Raw genomic sequence first — 23301 nt, forward strand, 5'->3', positions numbered from 1 at the left:
ACTGCCCCTCATTCGCTCAGATTGGTTGGAGGACCAGCCGCTCCCATTCGGTCCTCCAGTCCTGCCCCCTATTATTAGTGGTCCTGAGCCGCCGTCAATCATTCCCCTGGGCTTTGTGATCTGGAGCATGCGCAGTGCGGTTGATGAAGTGAGACAGTAGCGCGCAGGTGCAATGCTATTGTTCGTCTGGAGGAGAGTCCTTTGTCCCGGGGAAGCAAAGTTAGCATCAGGCGGTGGGAGGGAGGATCCGCAAACCCTTCACAATCATTGTCAGCTCCCTGGTTTGCAGCTGCGGGGCTTCTCCCTCCTAGGAACAGGCCCAGGTTAACGGTCACCATCCTGCTTCAGCGACTGGAGGATGGTTCACATCAGAAGATGGGGGAGGGGGGACAATAAATAAGAGCTCACACTTTGCACTCAAATCAATGAGGACTCTGATCTCTGGAAAGGAAGGAAACCCTGGGAGATGGGCGGGGAGGATTTGCAAACACCCGCTGGAGGCCCCAAACCGCCAAAAAGAACCCACAGATTCTGATTTTGCAGCTCCCGGGGCTTGTTTGCTTCAGCTGCGGCTGTCTTGGTGAAACAACAGAGTGGGCGGGGCATCAGGATTCCAGTGACCAGGAGAGAAAATTACCGATTTATTCTCACTGCACAGAGGGACTTGAGAACTGAACCCAGCCAGAGTGGAGGGAGCGGGTAAACTGTAAGGAAAGGAATTTTGAAGATGGTTTCAAAGATTTGGAAGACTGACAAACTCTCATGGTGAAAATTAAAGGTAAGCCTGCATGGGTCTGTGTGAAGAGGTGGGCGGTGTTGGGTGGGCTGCTGACAGAAATGTGAGGCCAGGGAGGGGGTGGTTGGCTGCCAGAACGGTTGGAACAGAGTTCTACATAGGTCCAGTCGACGAGTCAGACACCCAAGCAGCAAATCTCAGTGGATTCAAATATGGCCCATAAAATGTGGGCTGGTTTGTCACCCTGGGGTTTGGATTCCAGCATAGGGAGGAGGGAGAACGTATGTGATGAGGATTTACTGTTTCGCAGAAAGAAGTGCAGAAAACCTGTTCCAAACAAACTAGAGTTGTCTCTCCTTCATTTTTATTCGGTATTGACAATGATGATGTTTATAAACTCTTTTTATGGGAAATTTGAAATTTACAGGTGTGAAATCGTCGAACCTGGAGAGACACAAGGACATCCACACCACAGACAAACCATGGAAATGTGGGGCCTGTGGGAAGGCATTCATATCTCCATCCCAACTGGAAACTCATCTGCGTCGTCACTCAGGGGAGAGACCTTTCACCTGCTCCATGTGTGGGAAACAATTTCATCGATTGTTCAACCTTCGCACACACCAGCGAATTCACACTGGAGAGCGGCCATTCATCTGCTCTGTGTGTATGAAGGGATTCAGCAGTTCATCACACCTGCTGAAATACAAACGTGGTCACACTGGGGAAAGACCGTTCATCTGCTTCAAGTGTGGGAAGAGAGTTACTAATTCATCTGACCTTCTAACACACCAGCGAGTTCACACCGGTCAGAGGCCTTTCAACTGCTCCATGTGTGGGAAGAGATTCACGCTGTCACAAAACCTAATGAGACACAGGCGAGTTCACAAATAACTTTTGGAAGTAGATTCAGCTGAACGGATGATCTCAGTGTCAGTGACAAAGAAATCAATGAGCTTCTTGCACTTGTTTGAAGTCAGGAGAGAGATTTAAGAAGATGATCATGAAGAACAGAATCTGGGTTGTCCTTGCTTCCAGGAACAATCCAGAAATAGTGACCAGTTTAGGCAGAGGAGAGCAGGGCCAGGTAGAGCTGGATGTGTTGCTGCTGCCTCTAGTAATCAACAGTTCAACCAGTTGATAAGACTGCGCCAAGTGAAAAGGGAATTGGTAAGAGTGAGAAAATGGGCAGCAAAGATCTCAACTTTACAGATGATAAAGGTTGGGATGCTGTTCAGGAGTGTGTTGGAATCATCAAGTTTAAAGATAACAGTTGCATAGATGTTGGTTTCAGAGCAGATACACTGAGGTGTGGGCTAGGTCGGGCAATATTATTGAGCTGGATATAAACAGTCTTAGTGATGGTGCAAATATGTAGTCAAAAGCTCATCTTCTGGTCAAATATGACATTGAAATCTGCATTAGTCACACACAGTGCGCATACCACCTACAAGATGCACTGCAGCAACTCAACAAGGCTCTTTGGACAGTACTTTTCAACTTGTGACCGCCTCATACGACAAGAACAGCAGACACATGAGAACACCATCACCTGCAGGTTCCCCTCCAAGCCACACAACATCCTGACTTGGAACTATGTCCCTGTTCCTTCACTGTTGTTGGGTGAAAATCCTGGAACTCCCACCCTGGCCACACTGTGGCTCAACCTACACATCATGCATTACACCAGTTTGAGAAGACAACTGACCACCATCTTCTCGAGGGCAATTAGGAGTGGGCAATGATTTCTCCCAGCAATATCCACTCCCTGTGAAAGGATAAAATAAACAGTTGCCAGGGAGGTGGATGGTGACTAGAGAATGGAGTTTGTAGCAGGGCCATAAGACAATGGCTTCACTATTTATTTTTAAAAATAAATTTAGAGTTCCCAATTATTATTTTCCAATTTAGCGTGGCCAATCCACCTACGCTGCACATCTTTGGGTTGTGGGGCTGAAACCCACGCAGACACTGGGAGAATGTGCAAACTCAATGACTTCACTATTTCCAATGTTTAATTGGAGGAAATGTCTGTTCACCCAATTCTGGATGTCAGACAAGTCAGGACGATGTGTGAATTGGAGGTGGTGGTTTTCATATACACCTCTTACTTTGGGAAAGTTGGGGGTTTGAGATTCTGTCAAAGTTATTGTTCAAGTTGTAGTTGTATAAAATTTGTCTCCTTTACCTCCTGCCTCTCCACTTCTATTTGTCCCCTTCTGCTCCCAAAGTGTCCAGAGTATAGTGTCGGCCCACTGACCCAGGGTGACCGGCCGCCATCTTGGTAGAAACAAAGTAGAAACTTGGTAAAAACGGCGCATGTGCGGCCATTTTGGTGAGGGAACAGGAAGTGGAGGCTTCAGGGTCCCAGTGACCAGGAGAAAAATCATTCTGAACCCTGGACCAGCTCTACCCTCCCATCCAATAATTTTAATATTCAAACATATTTTTCTGTTGATATTTTTGAAATACTCTCGTACTGCCCACTGCAAAACCTTCATTGAACTACCTGTATCACAATGGCAGTTGAGCAAAACTCAGTGAGTTCCAAGATCTGCCTGAAAAGGCAGCGATACGATTCACTAATTAATTTTAAAAGAGAGGTGGATAGTTACCTGAGTATGAGAAGGTGCAAGGCGAGGGACATGAAACTGGACTGAGGGACTGAACAAGTCCATTCTTTCTAAAAGTCAGCACAGGAAAGATGAGCTGAACAACCCCCATCGCCCCCTCTTGTGCAATGCACCTCTACGATTCTCGGAACCTGAATGGAACCAAAATAAAATCCGAAATCGTTATTGGTCATTTTACGAAATGTAAAGAGGACACTGTCCATCAAGAGCCACTTAAGAGCAGAATAAACAGGAGCAGTTGGAGGACATAGAGCCTGCTCCACTTTTTCTCCTTGTCGCCATTTTCCTTCTTTCCCTCTGTATCCAATAATCTCTTGAATTCAGTCTTGAATATACTCAGCGACTGAGCATCCACAGCCTTCAAGGGTATAGAATTCCAATTTACAAACTTGAATGAAGAAGCGCCGCATCTTATTCACATATCGCCACTAACATCTCAAGATGTTTTACCGGAGGATAGGCAGACAGGGATTCCTACAAATAGTTGTTTGTGGTTCATTGCAGTTCCTTGACAAGGTATCGGCTTTATTCCGAGTGTTGTGAAGGCTGAGCTGACTTTTCTGGTACGCCTGCTTTCCAGAGATGATCAGACAAGAGTAATGCTGCTGGGCTCAACGCTTTTTCATCAACAATGATTCAGCCTCTGCAGGAAATTGAGAAAAGAGGCAGCATCGCTCTTCGGCCACACAGGATAGTACTGGTTAGATTCAATGTCTTTATCCAGACGGTGTGGAACTTGCTGCCACAGGGACTGGTTGAGGAAAACAGCATGAATGCACTTAGCAGTTGCAGACACAAGAGAGAAAGGAATAGAAAGACATGCTGACAGAGAGAAGCGATAGGCTCATGGGGAATACATACACTGACACTGGATACAATGACCTGTTTTTGTGCTGTCTATTGAGTTTCATTCTACTTTGATTCTTTTTACAGGGTATTGGAATGGAAAGACTTACAGACAGAAAACTCAAGGTTTAAGAGCCTTTTGATTTGTCAGGATAAGAATATCATCGGCCCCTGAATGTGGAAGGAGAAATGTTTGTCTTCTATCTGTGGGAAGGTCAGTGTGACTGGAAAAAGCACCGAGACACATACATATGCAAGTGAATGTGTTCCAGTGAGCTGACTGTGAAAAGAGCCTTAACCAGTTACACAGCCTGAAAAAACATCACATCATTCACAGCAGAGAGAAACTGTACACGATGTTCTGTTTGTGAATGAGGCTCCAATCTGGAGAGACACAAGGTCATCGGCACCATGGAGAAATGGTGGAAATGTGGAGATTGTGGGAAGGGGTTAAAATCTCCATCCCTGCCGGAAGCTCATCAACACAGTCACACTGGGGAGACCATTCACCTGCTCCCTGTGTGGAAAGGGATTTACTCAGTCAGCACACCTTATGAAACATCAACTTGTGCACAGTAATACGAGATCTTTTAAATGTTCTGACTGTGAGAAGAGCTTCAAAAGTGAAATGGATCTGCTGAGACACCAGCGAGTTCACACCGGAAAGAGGCCATTCACCTGCTCCGAGTGTGGGAAGGGATTAACTCAGTCAGCCAACCTGCTCACACCAGCAGGTTCACACTGGGGAGAGGCTGTTCCCTTGCTCTGTGTGTGGGGAAAGATTTAATCATTTATCTAACCTGCAGAGACACCAGACAGTTCACACTGGAGAGAGGTCGTTCACCTGCTCTGAGTGTGGGAAGAGATTCCTTCACTTATGGAATCTTGCTACACATCAACTTGTTCACAGTGATCAGAAACCTTTTAAATGTTCTGACTGTGAGAAGAGCTATAAAACTACATCTGATCTGCTGAAACACCAACACACTCACACTGGTGAGAGGCCGTTCATCTGCTCTGTGTGGGGGAAGAGATTCACTTGGTCATCCCACATGCTGAGACACCAGAGGCTTCACGAGTGACTGCAGAGGTTGGATTCTGCTGTTATTGCTGCTGTTAATCACATCCAGGACTGAACCATGTTCATTCTGACAGCTGGAGTTTGTTTCTGCTGATAATAATCCCTGTAACCAGTTGGAGTTTAATATTTTGATATTTGTCAAATAAATTAATGTTTCAGACACACACTTTGTTGTGTCCTTAATTTCTCCAGGATAAGAGGCAACTAATTTGTGTCCTGTCACAGACTGTTCCATTTTTTGGACTTTTCTCCTTTCAAACTCTATATTATTTCAATTCTCATACCTTATCACTTCCTTGGGTTTGAGGGTGAGGCCCACACAGACACAAAATACTGTGTTTTCTGTATTGGACAATTACATTAAAATCTGGAACACATGTAGATAGGGATTGGTGTCTCCATATCATGTGTATAAAGTATTGATGTTCTCTAGTTATGCTCTTCCCCACATTCTCTCCATATCCTCTCTCACAAAACCTTCCATTATTTTAAAGATTTCTATTAGGTTATCCCCACCGCCTTCATTTCTAAGGAGAGAGGAGGCCCAGCCTGTCAATCCTTTCCTGATATTTTATATGTACCTACACATTTCTGGTTTCACCATTAGAAATCTTCTTTGCACCCTCTTCAGTGCCTCGGTATCATTTTATAATATGGTGACCAGAACAGCATGCAGTGATCGGTGAGATACTTGATCCAAGAGTCACAGGTAACCCAAAAAATGGGACCAAGCTAATATGCGATTTTACGCTGGTTTATTAAGAAACAACAGTTTATAAATGATGCATAATGGACACACAAAACATCATACAGCCTGAGAATGATTTCCCCGTCCCAGAGGACAGACGGATGATGCAGAATGAGTACTGGTCTCCATTACTAGTGGCTGCAGTCTCCTCTGGATGGTTCACTGCTGTGAGCCAGTGTGGGTGTTGGGTGAAGCCAGTATGGATCTTTTTAGAAATCTCTTCCTGTTTTAACCTTTCCACAGACAAATGGTTTGCGGATGGATCCTGAGATCCAATTATATCAGGGTTAGAAATGTCAATTTAAGAGCCTGTGTTAGAGACCAGTCCTAGGCAGAACGAACAGGCCTGTCCTGTGTTTGTCACCCAGCAAGCTGCTGTGGAAGATTTCTTCACAGGCGAGAAAGGAAGTGAGCTATTCCTATAATAATTCAATAAATGCCTTCATATTTTATCATTTATTTCTTACAAATCTTCCTGTCTTGAGAAGTGAATATCCTTATTGACTTCTCTCAACTGATTTCTGATCAACCCACCTATTTCTACACTACAAGCTTGTTTTCATAATTTCTTGATTACGTCGATAACACATTTCGATAACATACTAAAACTGCTAAAGTTATCAGAATCAGCAACACAAATGCTTGAGCTGCCGCCAAGAATAAAAGTAAAAACCTTTCCAATAAAATGTGATAACTGTTCACTTAGATTCATCTTTCCCAGCTGCAGAGCATCTCACACCATTCCAAATTATTGGCATGTTGAAAATACATCAGCTTCAAACAGAAGTTCATGCACGGACTTTAAAGATTCTCCAGCTCTCTGTTCACCTACCTCCACCTTGTGGATATTTTCTAAATCCAGATTCTAGGTCCCTCTTCACTTTAATTTCACTCCCTCTGACAGATATAAGTGTGTATAATTATATTCTGATTGTTTTAAAGTCAGTTTTCCAGTGGAATATGTGTCAATATCATAATGATTTAAAATGTTGTCTCATTCTACTGACCACATTAATCACTCAATGTTGTTCTGTTATTGAATAGCTGAGTATGTCTGGGACCCGTTCTTCAGTGCAGCTTCCAGCTTCACCATGCATTTCCACATCAGCACACCCACACTGGTATCCCAGTATCAGGCTCCATGTGCCATACACGTCACTCTTGGACTTTCAGGTGATCTTACCAAAACATCTGGCGCGTGGGCCGGGCGGTGGAGGGGGGGGGGGGGGGGGGGGGGGGATCTCTGTCGGAGGTTCTGTACTTCTCTCTCCCTGCATGGCTCCAATGCCTCAGTCAATGGCCAATCAATTCAGTTTATCTTTTAAAGTTCAGAGGCAGGGACACATTCATCTCCAAGAGAAAGTTATCAATTTATTTGTCTGATCTACACTGATTTTCACTAGAATGTACATCGATATAACATTGATCTGTTCTATTGAGCTCTCCCCGGGGTGAGTTATTCCAATTTCCATTCGGTAATGTGATTTTCTCGATCTTATTCTGAGTGGGCCATCCTATTAATTATTATCAGTCTCATTCAGGAGTCCTGGAGAAACTTTACTGTCCAATAGTATTGCATTCACACAATATTGTCTTTGTATATCAGAGACACAAATATTTGAAATCAGTTTGGAGATAACTCCCATATCTCCTGTTCTCAAACACCCTGTTTTGAAAGATAAGAAATGGGATAAAGCCAAATCTTTAAAAGGCAAATTATCACCGTGCTGTCAGTGGAAAGGGTTAACTTCTCGGTTTGTTTGCAAACATTCCCAACTCTGCCCAATTGTGCTGACTTTAGGTGACTTTCCTTTTCAGATCAAAGATGAACCAAACACCATTTGAAACTTTGTTTTCCAATTCTTTTGGGAAGGGGGTTTCAGCTTTGCCCAATTGTAACTTTTTTCCCCCATTCTCCTTGAGGCAACTTTCCAAATCACAGGAATAAACCTGAAGAAAAATAAAGCAAGAACATTAGCTTTCACAGGTAAGCTTCAACCTTCTTAAAGAGGGTGGAGCCTCCCACAGTTTGTGAGTTCTGAAACATTACTTCAAGATCCAAGGACTAAGCATACAAATTGGCCAGGAGAAACAACAAACCTGAGGATTGGGAGCAGGTTAGAATTCAGCAAAGGAGGACCAAGAGATTGATTAAGAAAGGGGAAATAGCGTACGAGGGAAGCTTGCGTGGAACGTAAAAAACTGTCTGCAAAAGTTTCTATCGATACGTGAAGAGAAAGAGATTGGTGAAGACAAATGGCTGAGCAACTCAATACATACTTTGGTTCTGTTTTCTCAAAGGACGACACAAATAACATCCCAGAAATGTTGGGGAATGCAAGGTTCAGAGAGGGGAGGAACTGAAGGAAATCAGAGTAGAGAAATGGTGTTGGGGAAATTGATGAGATTGAAGGTTGTTAAATCTCCGGGGCCTGATAATCTACATACCAAACTACTTAAGGAAGTGACTCAAGGAATAGTGGATGTATTGGTGGTCATCTTCCAAGATTGTATAGACTCTGGAACAGTTCCTACAGATCAGAGGGAGGCTAATGTAATGTCACTATTTAAAAAGGGAGGTAGAAAGAAAATGCAATTATATATTAATCAACGTGATTACGGCAGTGGGGAAAATTCTAAAGTCCATAATCAAAGATTTTATAGTGGAGTACTTAGAAAACAGTGGCAGAATTGGTCAGAGTCAACATGGATTTATGAAAGAACAAAGAGAAGGACAGCACAGGAACAGGCCCTTCGGCCCTCCAAGCCTGCGTCGACCATGCCGCTCGACTAAACTAAAATCTTCTACACTTCCAGGGTCCGTATCCCTCTATTCCCATCCTATCCATGTATTTGTCAAGATGCCCCTTAAACGTCACTATTGTCCCTGCTTCCATCACCTCCTCCGGTAGCGAGTTCCAGGCACCCACTACTCTCTATGTAAAAAGCTTGCCTCGTACATCTCCTCTAAACCTTGCCCCTCGCGCCTTAAACCTATGCCCCCTAGTAATTGACCCCTATACCCCGGGGAAAATCCTCTGACTATCCACCCCTTCATTCTGACCATCCACTCTCTATGCCCCTCATAATTTTGAAGATCTCTATCAGGTTGCCCCTCAACCTCCGTCGTTCCAATGAGAACAAACCAAGTTTATTCAACCTCTCCTCATAGCTTATGCCCTCCATACCAGGCAACATCCTGGTAAATCCCGTCTGCACCCTCTCTAAAGCCTCCACATCCTTCTGGTAGTGTGGCGACCAGAATTGAACACTATACTCCAAGTGTGGCCTAACTAAGTTTCTATACAGCTGCAACATGACTTGCCAATTTTTACACTCAATGCCCCGGCCAATGAAGGCAAGCATGCCATCTGCCTTCTTGACTAGCTTCTCCACCTGTGTTGCCCCTTGCAGTGACCTGTGGACCTGTACACCTAGATCTTGCTGACTGTCAATACTCTTGAGGGTTCTACCATTCACTGTATATTCCCTACCTGTATTAGACCTTCCAAAATGCATTACCTCACATTTGTCCGGATTAAACGCTATCTGCCATCTCTCCGCCCAAGTCTCCAAACGATCTAAATCCTGCTGTATCCTCTGACAACCCTCATCGCTATCCGCAATTCCACCAACCTTTGTGTCGTCCGCAAACTTACTAATCAGACCAGTTACATTTTCCTCCAAATCATTTATATAGACTACAAACAGCAAACGTCCCAGCACTGGTCCCTGCAGAACACCACGAGTCCACAGCCCTCCAATCAGAAAGGTACCCTTCCATTGCTACTCTCTGCCTTCTATGACCTAGCCAGTTCTGTATCCATCTTGCCAGCTCACCCGATCCCGTGTGACTTCATCTTTTGTACCAGTCTACCATGAGGGACCTTGTCAAAGGCCTTACTGAAGTCCATATAGACAACATCCACTGCCCTACCGGCATCAACCATCTTTGTGACCTCGAAAAACTCTATCAAGTTAGTGAGACACGACCTCCCCTTCACAAAATCGTGCTGCCTCTCGCTAATATGTCCACTTGCTTCCAAATGGGAGTAGATCCTGCCTCGAAGAATTCTCTCCAGTAATTTCCCTATCACTGACGTAAGGCCCACCGGCCTGTAGTCTCCTGGATTATCCTTGCTACCCTTCTTAAACAAAGGAACAACATTGGCTATTCTCCAGTCCTCCGGGACATCACCTGAAGACAGTGAGGATCCAAAGATTTCTGTTAAGGCCTCAACAATTTCCTCCCTTGCCTCCTTCAGTATTCTAGGATAGATCCCATCAGGTCCTGGGGACTTATCCAGCTTAATATTTTTCAAGACGCCCAACAACTCGTCTTTTTGGATCTCAATGTGACCCAGGTTATCTATACACCCTTCTTCAGACTCAACATCCACCAATTCCTTCTCTTTGGTGAATACTGATGCAAAGTATTCATTTAGTACCTTGCCCATTTCCTCTGGCTCCACGCATAGATTCCCTTGCCTGTCTTTCAGTGGGCCAACCCTTTCCCTGGCTACCCTCTTGCTTTTTATGTACGTGTAAAAAGCCTTGGGATTTTCCTTAACCCTATTTGCCAATGACTTTTCGTGACCCCTTTTAGCCCTTCTGACTCCTTGCTTAAGTACCTTCGTACTTTCCTGATATTCTACACAGGCTTCATCTGTTCCCAGCCTTCTAGTCCTGACAAATGCCTCCTTTTTCTTTTGGACGGGACCGACGATATCTTTCGTTATCCAAGGTTCCCAAAATTTTCCATATTTATCCTTCTTCCGCACAGGATCATGCCGGTCCTGAATTCCTTTCAACTGACATTTGAAAGCCTCCCACATGTCAGATGTTGATTTACCCTCAACATCCGCCCCCAATCTAAGTTCTTCAGTTCCCGCCTAATATTGTTAGAATTAGCCTTCCCCCAATTTAGCACATTCAACCGAGGTCCGCTCTTATCCTTGTCCACCAGCACTTTGTATATTTAGATCCCACCCTGATCCCCTTGCAGCCACGTCTCTGTGATGCCCACAACATCGTACCAGCCAATTTCAATGTGCGCAACAAGCTCATTGATCTTATTCCGTATCTTGCGATCATTAAGGTACAATACCCTCAGTCCTGCATTGACCACCTCCCTTCTCACACTTGTCACCTTTTTTGTTCTGCCTGAGGGTGATGTTCTATTATTTTTGTTCTCTATTTCCTCTTCAGTTATGACAGCTTCTAAGCTAACTTTCTGGTCCCCACCCCCTGCCATATTAGTTTAAATCCTCCCGAGTGACACAACAATACCTCCCAGCCAGGATATTGGTGCCCCTCGAGTTTAGATGCAACCCGTCCTTCTTGTACAGGTCGTACCTGCCTCCGAAGAGATCCCTCTGGCCCAGAAATCGGAAACCCTCCCTCCTACACCACTGGTTTAGCCACGTGTTTAGCTGCACTATCCTCCTATTTCTAGCCTCACTGGCACATGGCACAGGGAGTAATCCCGAGATTACAACCCTAGAGGTCCTGCTTCTTATCTTACTGCCCAACTCCCTGAACTCCTTCTGAAGGACCTCATCCCTTTTCCTGCCTATGTCATTCGTACCTATGTATTCTACGACCTCTGGCTGTTCACCCTCCCCCTTCAGGATGTCCTGTGTTCGTTCAGAGACATCTTTGACCCTGGCACCAGGGAGGCAATACACCATCCTGGGAAAGGGAAATCATGCTTGACAAATCTATTACAATTCTTCAAGGATGTAACTGATGAGGGGAAGCTAGTGGATGTGGTTTATTTGGACTTTCAGAAGGCTTTCAACAAAGTTCCACATCAGAAAGTTAAACTGCATGGGTTTAGGATTGTATATTGAGATGGACAGAAAACTGGTTGGCAGGCAGGAAATAAAGAGTAGGAATAAACAAGTATTTTTCCGAATAGCAGTGACCAGTGGGGTACCGCTAGGATCGGTACCAGCACCTCAGCTATTCACTATATCCATGATTTAGATGAGGGAATAAATGTAATATCCCAAAATTTGCAGATGGCACAAAACTATGTGGTAGGATGAGCTGTGGAGAGGATGCAGAGATGCTTCAGTGCTATTTGGACAAGCTGAGTGGAAAAATGCATGGCAGATGTAGTACAATGTGGATAAATATGAGGTTATCCAGTTTGGTAGCAAAAACAGGACGGCAGATTATTATCTGAATAACTATAAATTAAGAGAGGGGAATGTGCAATGAGACCTGGGTGTCTTCGCACACCAGTCACTGAAGGTAAGCATGCAGGTACAACAGGTGCTGAAGAAGAAAAATGGTATGCTGGCCTTATTAACAGGAGGATTTGAGTACAGGAGCAGGGATATCTTGTTGCAATTATACAGGACCTTGGTGAGGCCACACCTGGGATATTGTCTGCAGCTTTGGTCTCCTTATCTGAGGAAGGATGTTCTTGCTATAGAGGGAGTGCAGCGAAGGTTTACCAGACTGATTCCTCGGATGGTGGGACTGACGTATGAGGAGAGATTCAGCCAGTTAGGATTATGTTCGCTGGAGTTCAGAAGAATGAGAGGGATCTTATGGAAACCTATAAACTTCTAACAGGACTAGACAGGGTAAATGCGGGAAGGATATTCCCGATGGTGAGGGAGTCCAGCACCATGCGTCATAGTCGAAGGATATGGGGTAGACCACTTAGGACAGAAATTAGGAGAAATTTCTTCACCCAGAGAGTGGTCAGCCTTAGGGAATTCGCTACCACAGAAAGAGTTGAGGACCAAACATTGTCTCCTTTCAAGAAGCAGTTAGATACAGCTCTTCGGGCAAAACGGATCAAAGGATGTGGTGGCGAAAGCGGTGAACAGGATACTGAGTTGGATGATCAACCATGATCATAATGAATGATGGAGCAAGCTCGAAGGGCCGAATGGCCTCCTCCTGCTTCTATTTTCTATGTTTCTATGTGAGGCTGAAGTTTGTCTTGAGGGAATCAAACATTTTGGCGCCGTTTCCAATTGTACAATGAAATTGTGATTCACACTGAAAGGTTCACTTTCACTCAGTAATGATAACGTTTCACTTTTCTCAGCATAGACATTTTAGATTAAATACCAATTGTTCACTTCTCTTGTAGCTGGTGTGCAGAGAAGATCATGTCCACTGCAGACCTGTCAGCAGAGAAACCGCACTGTGCTTCTGGATACATTCAATCTGCAAGTAGATGGATCTTTTAGACATGACCCTAGTGAAGGTCCTCCCAGTGATGCTAAGGAGTGAGATGTCCCTGTAGTTGTTGGAATCTCCTCTGTCACTGCTGATTTTATATATTGTGATGATTTTGCATCACACGTATGGAATGGTTCCTGTCGCCCATCAGAGACGTCGGAGGTCATGAAGGTGTGACAGCCGATGGGACTTTCCGTGTGTAAGCAGATCAGCTGGAATTCCATCCTTGCCGGGTGCCTTTCTGCTTGCTCAGCAATCAATGGCATCTTCCAGCTCAACTGGTGAGGGTTCCTTGTCCAACTCAACCATGGAAGCTGCAATAGAGACAATCAGAGTCTGGGAGATGTCCAGCTCACAGTCGTGATCAACCCAGCAGGACATCTGTTTACTTCTGTTGGTAAGAACTTCACCAGCTGCCAATTTCAGTCGCACAACTTTGGTGATCGTCGGACAAAGATCCCCCTTGACCCCATCAGTCGTAGATTTCCATTGTCACAGGCAGCTTGGCATTATTAACAGAGGCTGGTCCAATGTTTATTTGCACAGGATCTCCCTGATATTTACACAACTGTCTTGGCTACGTTCAAGTAATGCAGTGTCCTAGCTGTTGGGTTTATGTTGCACATCAGGTCGACTTTGCTTTTTGCTTCAATGACAGACGTCATCTCGGCTGAGTGAGTCTGAACCAGTCTTTGTTGTGGGTTCCACCTTTACCAAATGTTGCTGCTGCTGTGTCAGAAATGATTCAACTCAGCGACTTCCAAACTTCATCAGTGTCAATGTTGATGTTCAGGTTTTTATGTACGTTTTTACAGTGCCTGTATAATATTTCACTGTTTGTTTCGCTTCCTTCACAATTTTAATATCATAATGGACATAACACTGAAGGAGTCAGTAAGAATTGTCAGCAAGGATTAATCTGCACTTTCTAATTGGAGATGTCAATCAGTGGAACCTTTTAGACACTGATTTGCATCAAAGATCACGTTAGGATTGAAGTACAAGTTCATAATTTTACCCTAAATGTGTTCCTGTTGAGAGTTCTTGAATTGAGGAGAAAGATCACAGGGGGGATTTTAAAAAGGGACATTTCAGCCCCAAAAATCAGTGACATTTTCAGAATATTAAACTGCAGCCAATTATAGGGATTGTTAACATCAGCAGAATCAAACCAGATATTGTCAGACTATCAATCCTGGATGTGATTAGCAGCAGCAAAACAGCAGATTCCAATCCCTGCAGTCATTTGTGAACTCGCTGGTGTCTCAGCAGGTGTTGTGACTGAGTGAATCCCACTCCACATAAGGAGCAGGAGAACCGTCTCCCCCCGGTGTGATCCCACTGATGTGTCAGCAGTTGGGATGCCCAAGGAAATCCCATCCCACACACGGAGCAGGTGAACGGCTTCTCCCCAGTGTGAGTGCGTTGGTGCTCACTGAGGTCAGTAGACTGATTGAAACTCTCTCCACAGGTGATGCACCTGAATGGTTCCTCGTTTGTGTGCATTTGGTGGTGTGTCTGGAGGGTGAATACCTGAGTGAATCCCTTCCCACATACAAAGCAAATGAATGGTTTCTGACCCGTGTGAATTCGCTGGTGTTCAGTGAGGATGGATAAAGACTTGAATTTCTCTTCACAGGTTGTGCAGCTGAATGGTTTCTTCTCAGCGTGAACTCGCTGGTGTAAGCGAAGGGCAGATGACTGAGTGAATCTCCTCTCACACACAGAACAGCTGAACGGCCTTTCCCCAGTGTGAACGCGTCGATGGATTTCCAGCCGGGGTGAAGAATTGAATCCTTCACCACAGTCCTCACATTTCCATGGTTTCTCCATGGTGCCAGTTTCCTCATATCTCTCCAGTTTGGACAGTCAGTTGAAGCTTTGGCCACACACACAGAACACCTGTATGGTTTCTCCTTGCTGCGAATCGTGTGATTTTTTTAAAGGCTGTTTCACTGGTTAAAGCTCTTTGTACAGTCAATGTACTGGAACACTCTCATTCCAGTGTGTGTCCTGATGCTTTTCCAGTCACAATGATGTCTGAAATGGTGTCACACAGGCAGAACACGCAAGCCTTTCTCCTTGCAAATTCAATGACTAATGATATTCTGGCCATGGCGACTCAGTGACGCTGTCAGATCATGCTGTGATGTTCAGTTTGAGCTTCCTGTCTGTAAATCCACCCATTCAGCCCTGGAAAAGAAGTTTACAAAACGTTATATAGAGAGAAATCCTGAAAATACAATTCTATTCTCTATACAACATATTTTCCTCATTTGTACCTGCAAAACAGTAAACCCATACACTCTCTTGCACCCCATGCTGAATGCAAATCCCAGGGTGACTAATAGTCCCATATTTTACAGAAATGTATTTGAGTTCACTGCCCCAGTCTGCATGCTGCCTGGATGCTGGCTGTCCTACAAATTGGATCTTTGTCACTGCACAAAACCATGTTCCTTACCGCTTCTATGTTCCAACAGCTCTGGCAAACACCACCCTTATTTTTTACCATGAGAGTTGGTCAGCCCGTCAAACCCAGCACAGCACCTTCACAATTATTTTCCTTACAGTTTACCTCCTGCCTCCACTCTGGCTGGGTTCAGTTCTCAAGCCTCTCTTTGCAAAGTGAGAATAAAATCAATTAATCACTCATTTTCTGTCCTGGTCACTGGGACCCTGATGCCGGCTCACTTGGGCAGACAAGAAGTAAACAAGCCCCGGGAACTGCAAACTCGGGACCTGCAGGTTCCTATTGGGGGTTTGGAGCCTCCAGCGGGTGTTTGTGAATCCTCCCCGCCCACCTCCCAGCGTTTCCTTCCTTCCCAGAGATCAGAATCCTCATTGATTTGAGTCCAAAGTGTCAGCTCTTATTCACTGTCCCCCTCCTCTGGTATGAACCATCCTCCAGTCGCTGAAGTAGGAGGGTTAACCTGGGCCTGTTCCCGGCAGCTGCAAACCAGGGAGCTGACAATGATTCTGAAGGGTTTGCGGATCCTCTCCCCCACCGCCTGACGCTGACTCCGCTTCTCCGGTACAAAGGACTCTCATCCGCAAGGCAAATACTGGAATTGCGCATGCTCCAAATTTCGTCCCTGAGCCTGCGCACTGGTGTCCAACTATAGCAGCCGCATTGCGCATGCTCTGCATCACAATGCCAGGTTGATTGACAGCAGCTACAGACCAATAGGAAGAGGGGACGGACCTGGATGCCTGAACGGGAGCGGCTGATCCACCAACCAATCAGAGTGAATGAGGGGCGGGCCTGAGCCCGGATCTTCCTCATTGGTTGAAACTCTGCAGCATTTTGAAAGCTAATTTGTCTCAAACTCCAGGAGAAAACTGCACCTTTCTGTTTGTGGCTTTAAACAGATGAGACCCTGTGGGTGTGGAGCAAATATTTCAACGTTTGTTCCTCAAATGTAGAAAGTTGAAACTATGTCCACACAATTCAGGGGCTGACTTCAAAATAGAACTGGGCAGACAGGGAATGTCTACAGTAACAGAATATGCTGGACAATCTCAGCAGGTCCGACAGCATCTGTGGAGAGAAAAGGGAGCAAATGTTTTGTGTCTGGATGACTCTTTGTCAAAGCCATCCATACTCGAAACATTAGCTCCCTTTCTCTCCCCAGATGCTGTCAGACCTGCTGAAATACTTGAGTTTTTACTGCTTTTGTTTCAGATTCCAGCATCTGCAGTAATTTGCTTTTATCTAAAAGTCGACAGTATCTTGTTTTTGGGTCACTGTGCATCATTTTTCCCCCACTTACCATTACCTGTTTAAATGGGAAGAAGGATCTTTTAAAGAATGAGACACAGTAACTTGACACCCTGTTCAAAATGAAACTAAACTCATTGTCTGTCTTTACCAAGGATATAGATGCTACCCAGGCCATGGAGGCAGACTAGGAAACTTTGTCGCTAGAGCGGCACAGTAGCACAGTGATTAGCACTTTTACTCCATAGTGCCACGGTCCCGGGTTCGATTCCCGGCTTGGGTCACTGCCTGTGCAGAGTCTGCATGTTCTCCCTGTGTCTCCGTGGGGTTCCTCCATGTGCTCTGGTTTCCTCCCACAAGTCCCGAAAGATATGCTTGCTAGGTTAATTGGACATTCTGAATTCTCCCTCAGTGTACCTGAACAGGTGAGGAAATGTTAAAGTGAGAATGTAAATTACAAGGGAGCTGGCAATAATTTCCCAGTCTTTGCTGGAGGTGCCAGAGGACTGGAGAATTACAAATCTTATGCATTTGTTCAAAAAGGATAGCAATTACAGATCAGTTAGTTTAACATCATGCTGGGAAAGTTTCCAGAATCAATTATTTCAGATAGAATTAAAAACCATGGAAAATTATGGACTGATTTGCAAAACCAGTGTCAATCCACCTACCCTGCACGTCTTTGGGTTCTGGGGGTGAGACCCACACAGACAAGGGGAGAATGTGCAAACTCCGCACGGACAGTGACCCAGGGCCAGGATCGAACCTGGGTCCTTGGTGCCATCAGGCAACAGTGCTAACCACTGCACCACCGTGCCCCCCAAATGACATATTTCTAAATATCAACAACACAAAGGGATATGGGGATAGTGTGGGGGAAAAGGCATTGAAGTGGATGATCAGCCATGATCGTATTGAATGATGGTGCAGGCTCGATGGGCAGAATGGCCAACTCCTGCCCCTACGTTCCAATGTTACAAAGAGAGGTAGGAAATTAAATTGTGAAGAGGACATAAGGAGGTTACAAAAATATATGTTAGATGAGTGGGATAAAATTTCCCAAATGGAGTACAATGTAGGAAAAGTTGTTATTTTAAGATGACTCCAATTTCTAGATTCTCCCACAAGAGGAAACGTCCTTTCCACATCCACCCTGTCGAGGCTCCTCGGGATCTTATACGGTTCAATCAAGTCACCAAAACTCCATTGGACACAAGCCCAGCCGTCCAATCATTCCTCATAAGACCAGCCTCCAATTCCAGGTATGAGTCCAGTAAACCTTCTCTGAACTGCTTACAACACATTTACATCATTCCTTAAATGAGAGCAATACTTTACACAGTGCTCCAGATGTGGTCTCACCAATGTCCTGTATAACTGAAGCATAATCTCCCTAGATTTATCCAAAACCGAGATAGGCTGATTACAGAATGCATCCCTATGGAATTTTTAACATCTGTACTCTGCTCCAAGTCTGAAATATTGTGTAAAGTAGTATTGTGTAAAGTATGGGAGCCCTATCTTAAATCCATAGGCTCCAATTCAGCTGACTTGCTCCTCCTGGGTTTTCCATGACCGAATTCAATTCACCTTATTCATTTTAAGTCAACTATGTTGTTAGTCTGTTTCATAATATTTTGGGGTGTGCGAACTGCATGGTTATCCTCCTGTTTTTATAGAATCTAATCTTTTTTCCATTCTAACCGTGTTAACACGATTACCGGTTGTTCAATTGATCCGGCATTTCACCTAGAGGCTCTGGTCCGTCAAATATCCTGTTCCGAATGAATTCTGCAATGCGTTGCTTGTATTTATGCGGCAATACCACTTGTTCTGCTCTGTGCCCATTTTCCATCAATTTTTCTGTTACTCTGTTGTGTTTATTGTCATACAACGGTAAAACAAAATGTGAAAAATGAGTTTTTAAAAATCTGTCAAACTCATCTGTGAAAATATTCAATGGCCCCCAGACTCCACTGGTCCCTGTGGAAGAGAAACCCACAGACTAAAAACCCTCTGACGGAAGAGATGACTGGAAATATATAACGTAGCTACAGTACAATATTACGCTACTAGAAATAATAATAAATGTACTTTATTACAGAACCATCAATAATATATCTAATCTGTAACATATAACAACACTGGACATTTCTCTGTCTGGTATTAATTTACTGTCCCCTTAAATGTCAGCCATTTCCCGAGGAAACCAGCCTTTAATTGTGACCATTAGGAAAGAGACCATCCTTTTATCCAAACAAATAAATGTGTCAAGCTGAGAGAGCAAAGGATATCAATGTCTTTGAGAGAGAGAGGGAGAGACCTGGGCCAAGCTTTGCAGAGTCTGCACCCTCCCTGGATTCACTTCCTTTCCCTTCAGTTGCTGCAAGTGACCAATTGAAGGTGAGAATGAGAAAAGAAATGGAAAGGGGGAGAAAAGTGTTTTACTCACAGGAGACAGGAGGAGGTTTCACCTCCAATTTTCGCTTTGTGACGTCTAAATGAAGCCCTGAATAAATCTACCAATAGAAATCATCATCTCCGCCATGACATCTCTGGGTTCCAGTTCGCACGCCCTTCACCTCCTCGAGACAAGGTTTCCAGGCAACTGGCTGACGGCTCCGGCCAGAGCGAGAAGCCGCTCGGTGATCGCCCCCTTCCCCCGGCCCGTGACTGCGCATGTCCGAGAGGGAAAGTTGCGCATGTGCAAAGGAGAGCCCGCCTCCTGACCTTCCTGCTGAGATGTCGACCAATGGGAAGAGTGGGAGGGCCGAGCTTGCAGCATGGTTGGCGGGGCGGGGGGTGATCCTGGTAACCGGGAGCTTATTTACCAGAGGACTTAAGTGGCCGTTGAAGTCACCAACCACAAAAGAATTAGTCGAAGCTAACTCTGCAAAATCCAGAAACACCTTCGTAATGAACTCCAGGGAGTAACTCAGGGATCTATAAACATTCACTCTCGAAACATGCAGCATCTCCATGCACCAAACCTCTAATGATCACATATCTACCTCCTTTGTCCTTGATATACGTTTAAACCTTAAAAGGGATATTTGATCAATAAGGATTGTCACACGCCTGCTACTTGATGAAAAGGAGGAGGAAAAAAATCTTCCCCACCCAATCCCGTCTCAATTTAATGTGTTCCTCATCATCCAGATGAGTTTCCTGGAATAAAGCTCTTGTCAATTTTCTCCTGAAGAAAGGAGATGATCTTTTTCCTTCTGATAGGGTGATGGATGCCCCGTACATTCCCTGAGAAAATTTGAAGATTAACTGCCGCCATTAGTTAGGCGACAGAGAGAACAGAAGCAGTCTCCCCAAACTGCTCCTTTCACAGATAAAAGCCCTGTCTGTACCAGAGTAGGATAAAGTCAACAACACATAAACCCTCCCATAATAACAAAAATACAAAAGAATCACCACCACAATAGATCCAAGGGGACATTCCTCAATAAGACTGAGGACCCGGAGGATTAACCCCACTGCCAGACTGTCGTTACCCTCAGGATACCTTCCCCAAAATGAGGAGAAGAAAAGAAGGGCCAACAAGGGAATGGGGATTGAATATCCCTCCCACATTTTAGACCCACCCGTGAAGACCTGCATCCAGCACCACCCACCCTTCGGCAATGGCACCACTCAATTCTGCCATGATTAACGCTCGGATAATAGAAGAAAGACGGCAGATAATAAGCATATGGCACATCTACCATAACTGAGATAAGATAACACGAGAACCTGTAACACTCAAGGAGGAGAAGACATTCAATCGGCGCTCACAGAATAACAACTCCCTTCAACAGGATAAAAGATAATAAATTCAGACAACACCATGATAGGGAAAGAGTCCAGATTAGAGCCTGAGTTAGTCTGAGCTGCAAACCATCCCTCCAAATCCTTGACCTTCATGGATTTAACGAAGGCCAAGGCACTAGATGGATTCTCGAAAGACTTGACGGAGTTGTAGATACAATTTTCAGAGTCTCAGGATAAAGCGACATAATTCACTCCCAAAGCCTAGAGTTCCCTTCAAACTTCATCGAAGCCTCGATGCTCCGTTTGCGTTGCTGTTGAAAAATCCTCGAATAAGGAAATCCTCACTCCCTCATGGAGCCAAGTCCCATCTCATCTGACCCATCTCCAGGACCTTCTGGTGATCCTCAATAAGACTGAGGATCCGGAGGATTAACCCCACGGCCAGACTGTCATTACCCTCAGGACACCTTCTCCAAAATGAGAAGAAAAGAAGGGCCAACAAGGGAATGGGGGTCGAAAGTCCCTCCCACATGGAAGTGAATGATTACAGGCCTGGGGTGAAAACTATCCTTCGGCCTCAAAGACAGGATCCGATGCCTTTTCTAATTTGAAACACCCAGGCTTCACATCCAGCTTGAGAAAACATGGCAGCCGGTCCTCGAAGAACCTAACCGGAGCCTCACCCTCCACACCTTCTGGCAGGCCGACAACTCGGATGTTCTTTCTCTGACCCTCGGTTCTCCAAGAGTCCACCACATCACTCAGCTGGTTTTCCAAGGATTTAATTCTTGCCTCCCCCGAGGAGGCATCTTGCTCAACATTCAGGATTCTCTCTTCAGGATCACCGATCCTTTCCTTGGTGTTTTACAGCTCGGCCTCCTGAGCTCACAGATGTTGAGTCAGCACACTCAGCCTCTGGTCAATAACACGGAAAATATCGCTGACATAGATCGCCCAATGATCCCACAGAATAAATGGGCAGGCTTGATGGGCCGAATGGCCGACTGCAGCTCCTATTTGTTATGATCTCTGTGACCAGGACAGGAAGTGGATCTGTCAATCAGCCTGAATCAGCACCTTCAGGAGAATTGGGAGGGTGAATATTAGATACAGCAGAGTGAGAATGGAGGGAGAGTGTGTGGGATGGAGATTTACAGCTTTTGGGGAATAAGAGAGGAAAGAATGTTCTCTAGGAACTAGAATTGTCTGTTCTGAATTCTATCCAGTGCTGACAGTGATGTCTTTTGTAAACTGTTTTTACAGGATATTAGAAGAGGAGGAATTACAGACAGAAATCTCAAACATCACGTCTCAATCTGGCTGAGTCTCTCAATTCCTTGGAACTGGATATCACCGGACTATGAATCTAGAAGGAGAAATGTTTGTCTGTTCTGTTGGCTTCAAAAGATTTTAAACATCAGTGTGACTGGAAAAGCACCGAGATATACACACCCGAGTGAGAGTGTTCCAGAGCACTGACTGTGGAAAGAGCTTTAACCAATTACACAGCCTGAAAAAATATTACACCATTCACAGCAGGGAGAGGCCGTACACGTGTTCTTTGTGTAGACGAGGCTTCAACTTATTGCCAAACCTGGAGAGACACGAGGAGACCTAAAACATGAATAAACCGTGGGAATGTGGGGATTGTGGGAAGGGATTCAGGGCTCCATCTCAGCTGGAAGCTCATCGATGCATTCACACTGGGGAGAGGCCATTCACTTACTCTGAGTTTGAGAACGGATTCACTACTTTAAAGAGCCTGCAGAAACATCAGCGACTTCACACTGGGGAGAGGCCATTCACCTGCTCTCAGTGTGAGAAGGGATTCACTACTTCATCAAACCTGCAGATACATCAGCGAGTTCACACTGGGGAAAAGCCGTTCACGTGCTCTCCGTGTGAGAAGGGATTCACTACTTCATCGAACCTGTGGAAACATCAGCGGGTTCACACTGGGGAGAGGGCGTTCACCTGCTCTCAGTGTGAGAAAGGATTCACTACTTCATCGAATCTGCAGATACACCAGCGAGTTCACACTGGGGAGAAGCCGTTCACCTGTTCTAAGTGTGGGAAGGGATTCTCTCAGTTATCCAACCTGCAGAGGCACCAGCGAGTTAACAGGGGAGACGGCGTTAACCTGCTCTTAGTGAGAGAAGGGATTCAGATAGCCATACACCCTGCAGGAACACTAGCGAGTTCACCTGCTCTGAGCAGGGGATACATTCAATGATCCGTCCCAACTACGGAGACACGAGCGAGTTAATTCTGGGGAGAGACCATTCATCTGCTCTCAATGTGGGGAGGGGGTTTGTGAATCATCACACCCGTTGTGACTCCAACATGTTCACAATAAATTACAGATGTTGGCTCCGTTGTTATTGTTTCTGCTCTCACTTCCATCCAGGACTGCATTTTGTTCATTCTGATATCTGGTGAATGGTGATGATTGGAGGGTTTCTTTCTGCTGGACTGGCCAGTCTAACACCTCTGCCTCCGGTGGGCTGACCATTTTTGAGGCTAGTTGCAATTACCTGGTTCCAAGTTTGACGCGGAGCACAGAACGAAAAG

The 23301-nt window shown here is 45.1% G+C and overlaps 1 protein-coding gene across 1 annotated transcript in view; it reads left to right on the top strand.

Moving 5' to 3' along the window:
- LOC140418052 (uncharacterized) overlaps positions 1–23301 on the top strand; it is a 92572-nt gene that overhangs the window by 39647 nt on the left and 29624 nt on the right. The window contains exon 5 of the mRNA XM_072501479.1: positions 22442–22611. Coding sequence (XP_072357580.1) covers positions 22442–22611 — 170 coding nt within the window. The remainder of the gene's footprint in view (positions 1–22441; positions 22612–23301) is intronic.

This window comes from Scyliorhinus torazame, chromosome 5, assembly GCF_047496885.1.
Source record: "Scyliorhinus torazame isolate Kashiwa2021f chromosome 5, sScyTor2.1, whole genome shotgun sequence".
In the NCBI taxonomy this organism is placed as follows: domain Eukaryota; kingdom Metazoa; phylum Chordata; class Chondrichthyes; order Carcharhiniformes; family Scyliorhinidae; genus Scyliorhinus; species Scyliorhinus torazame.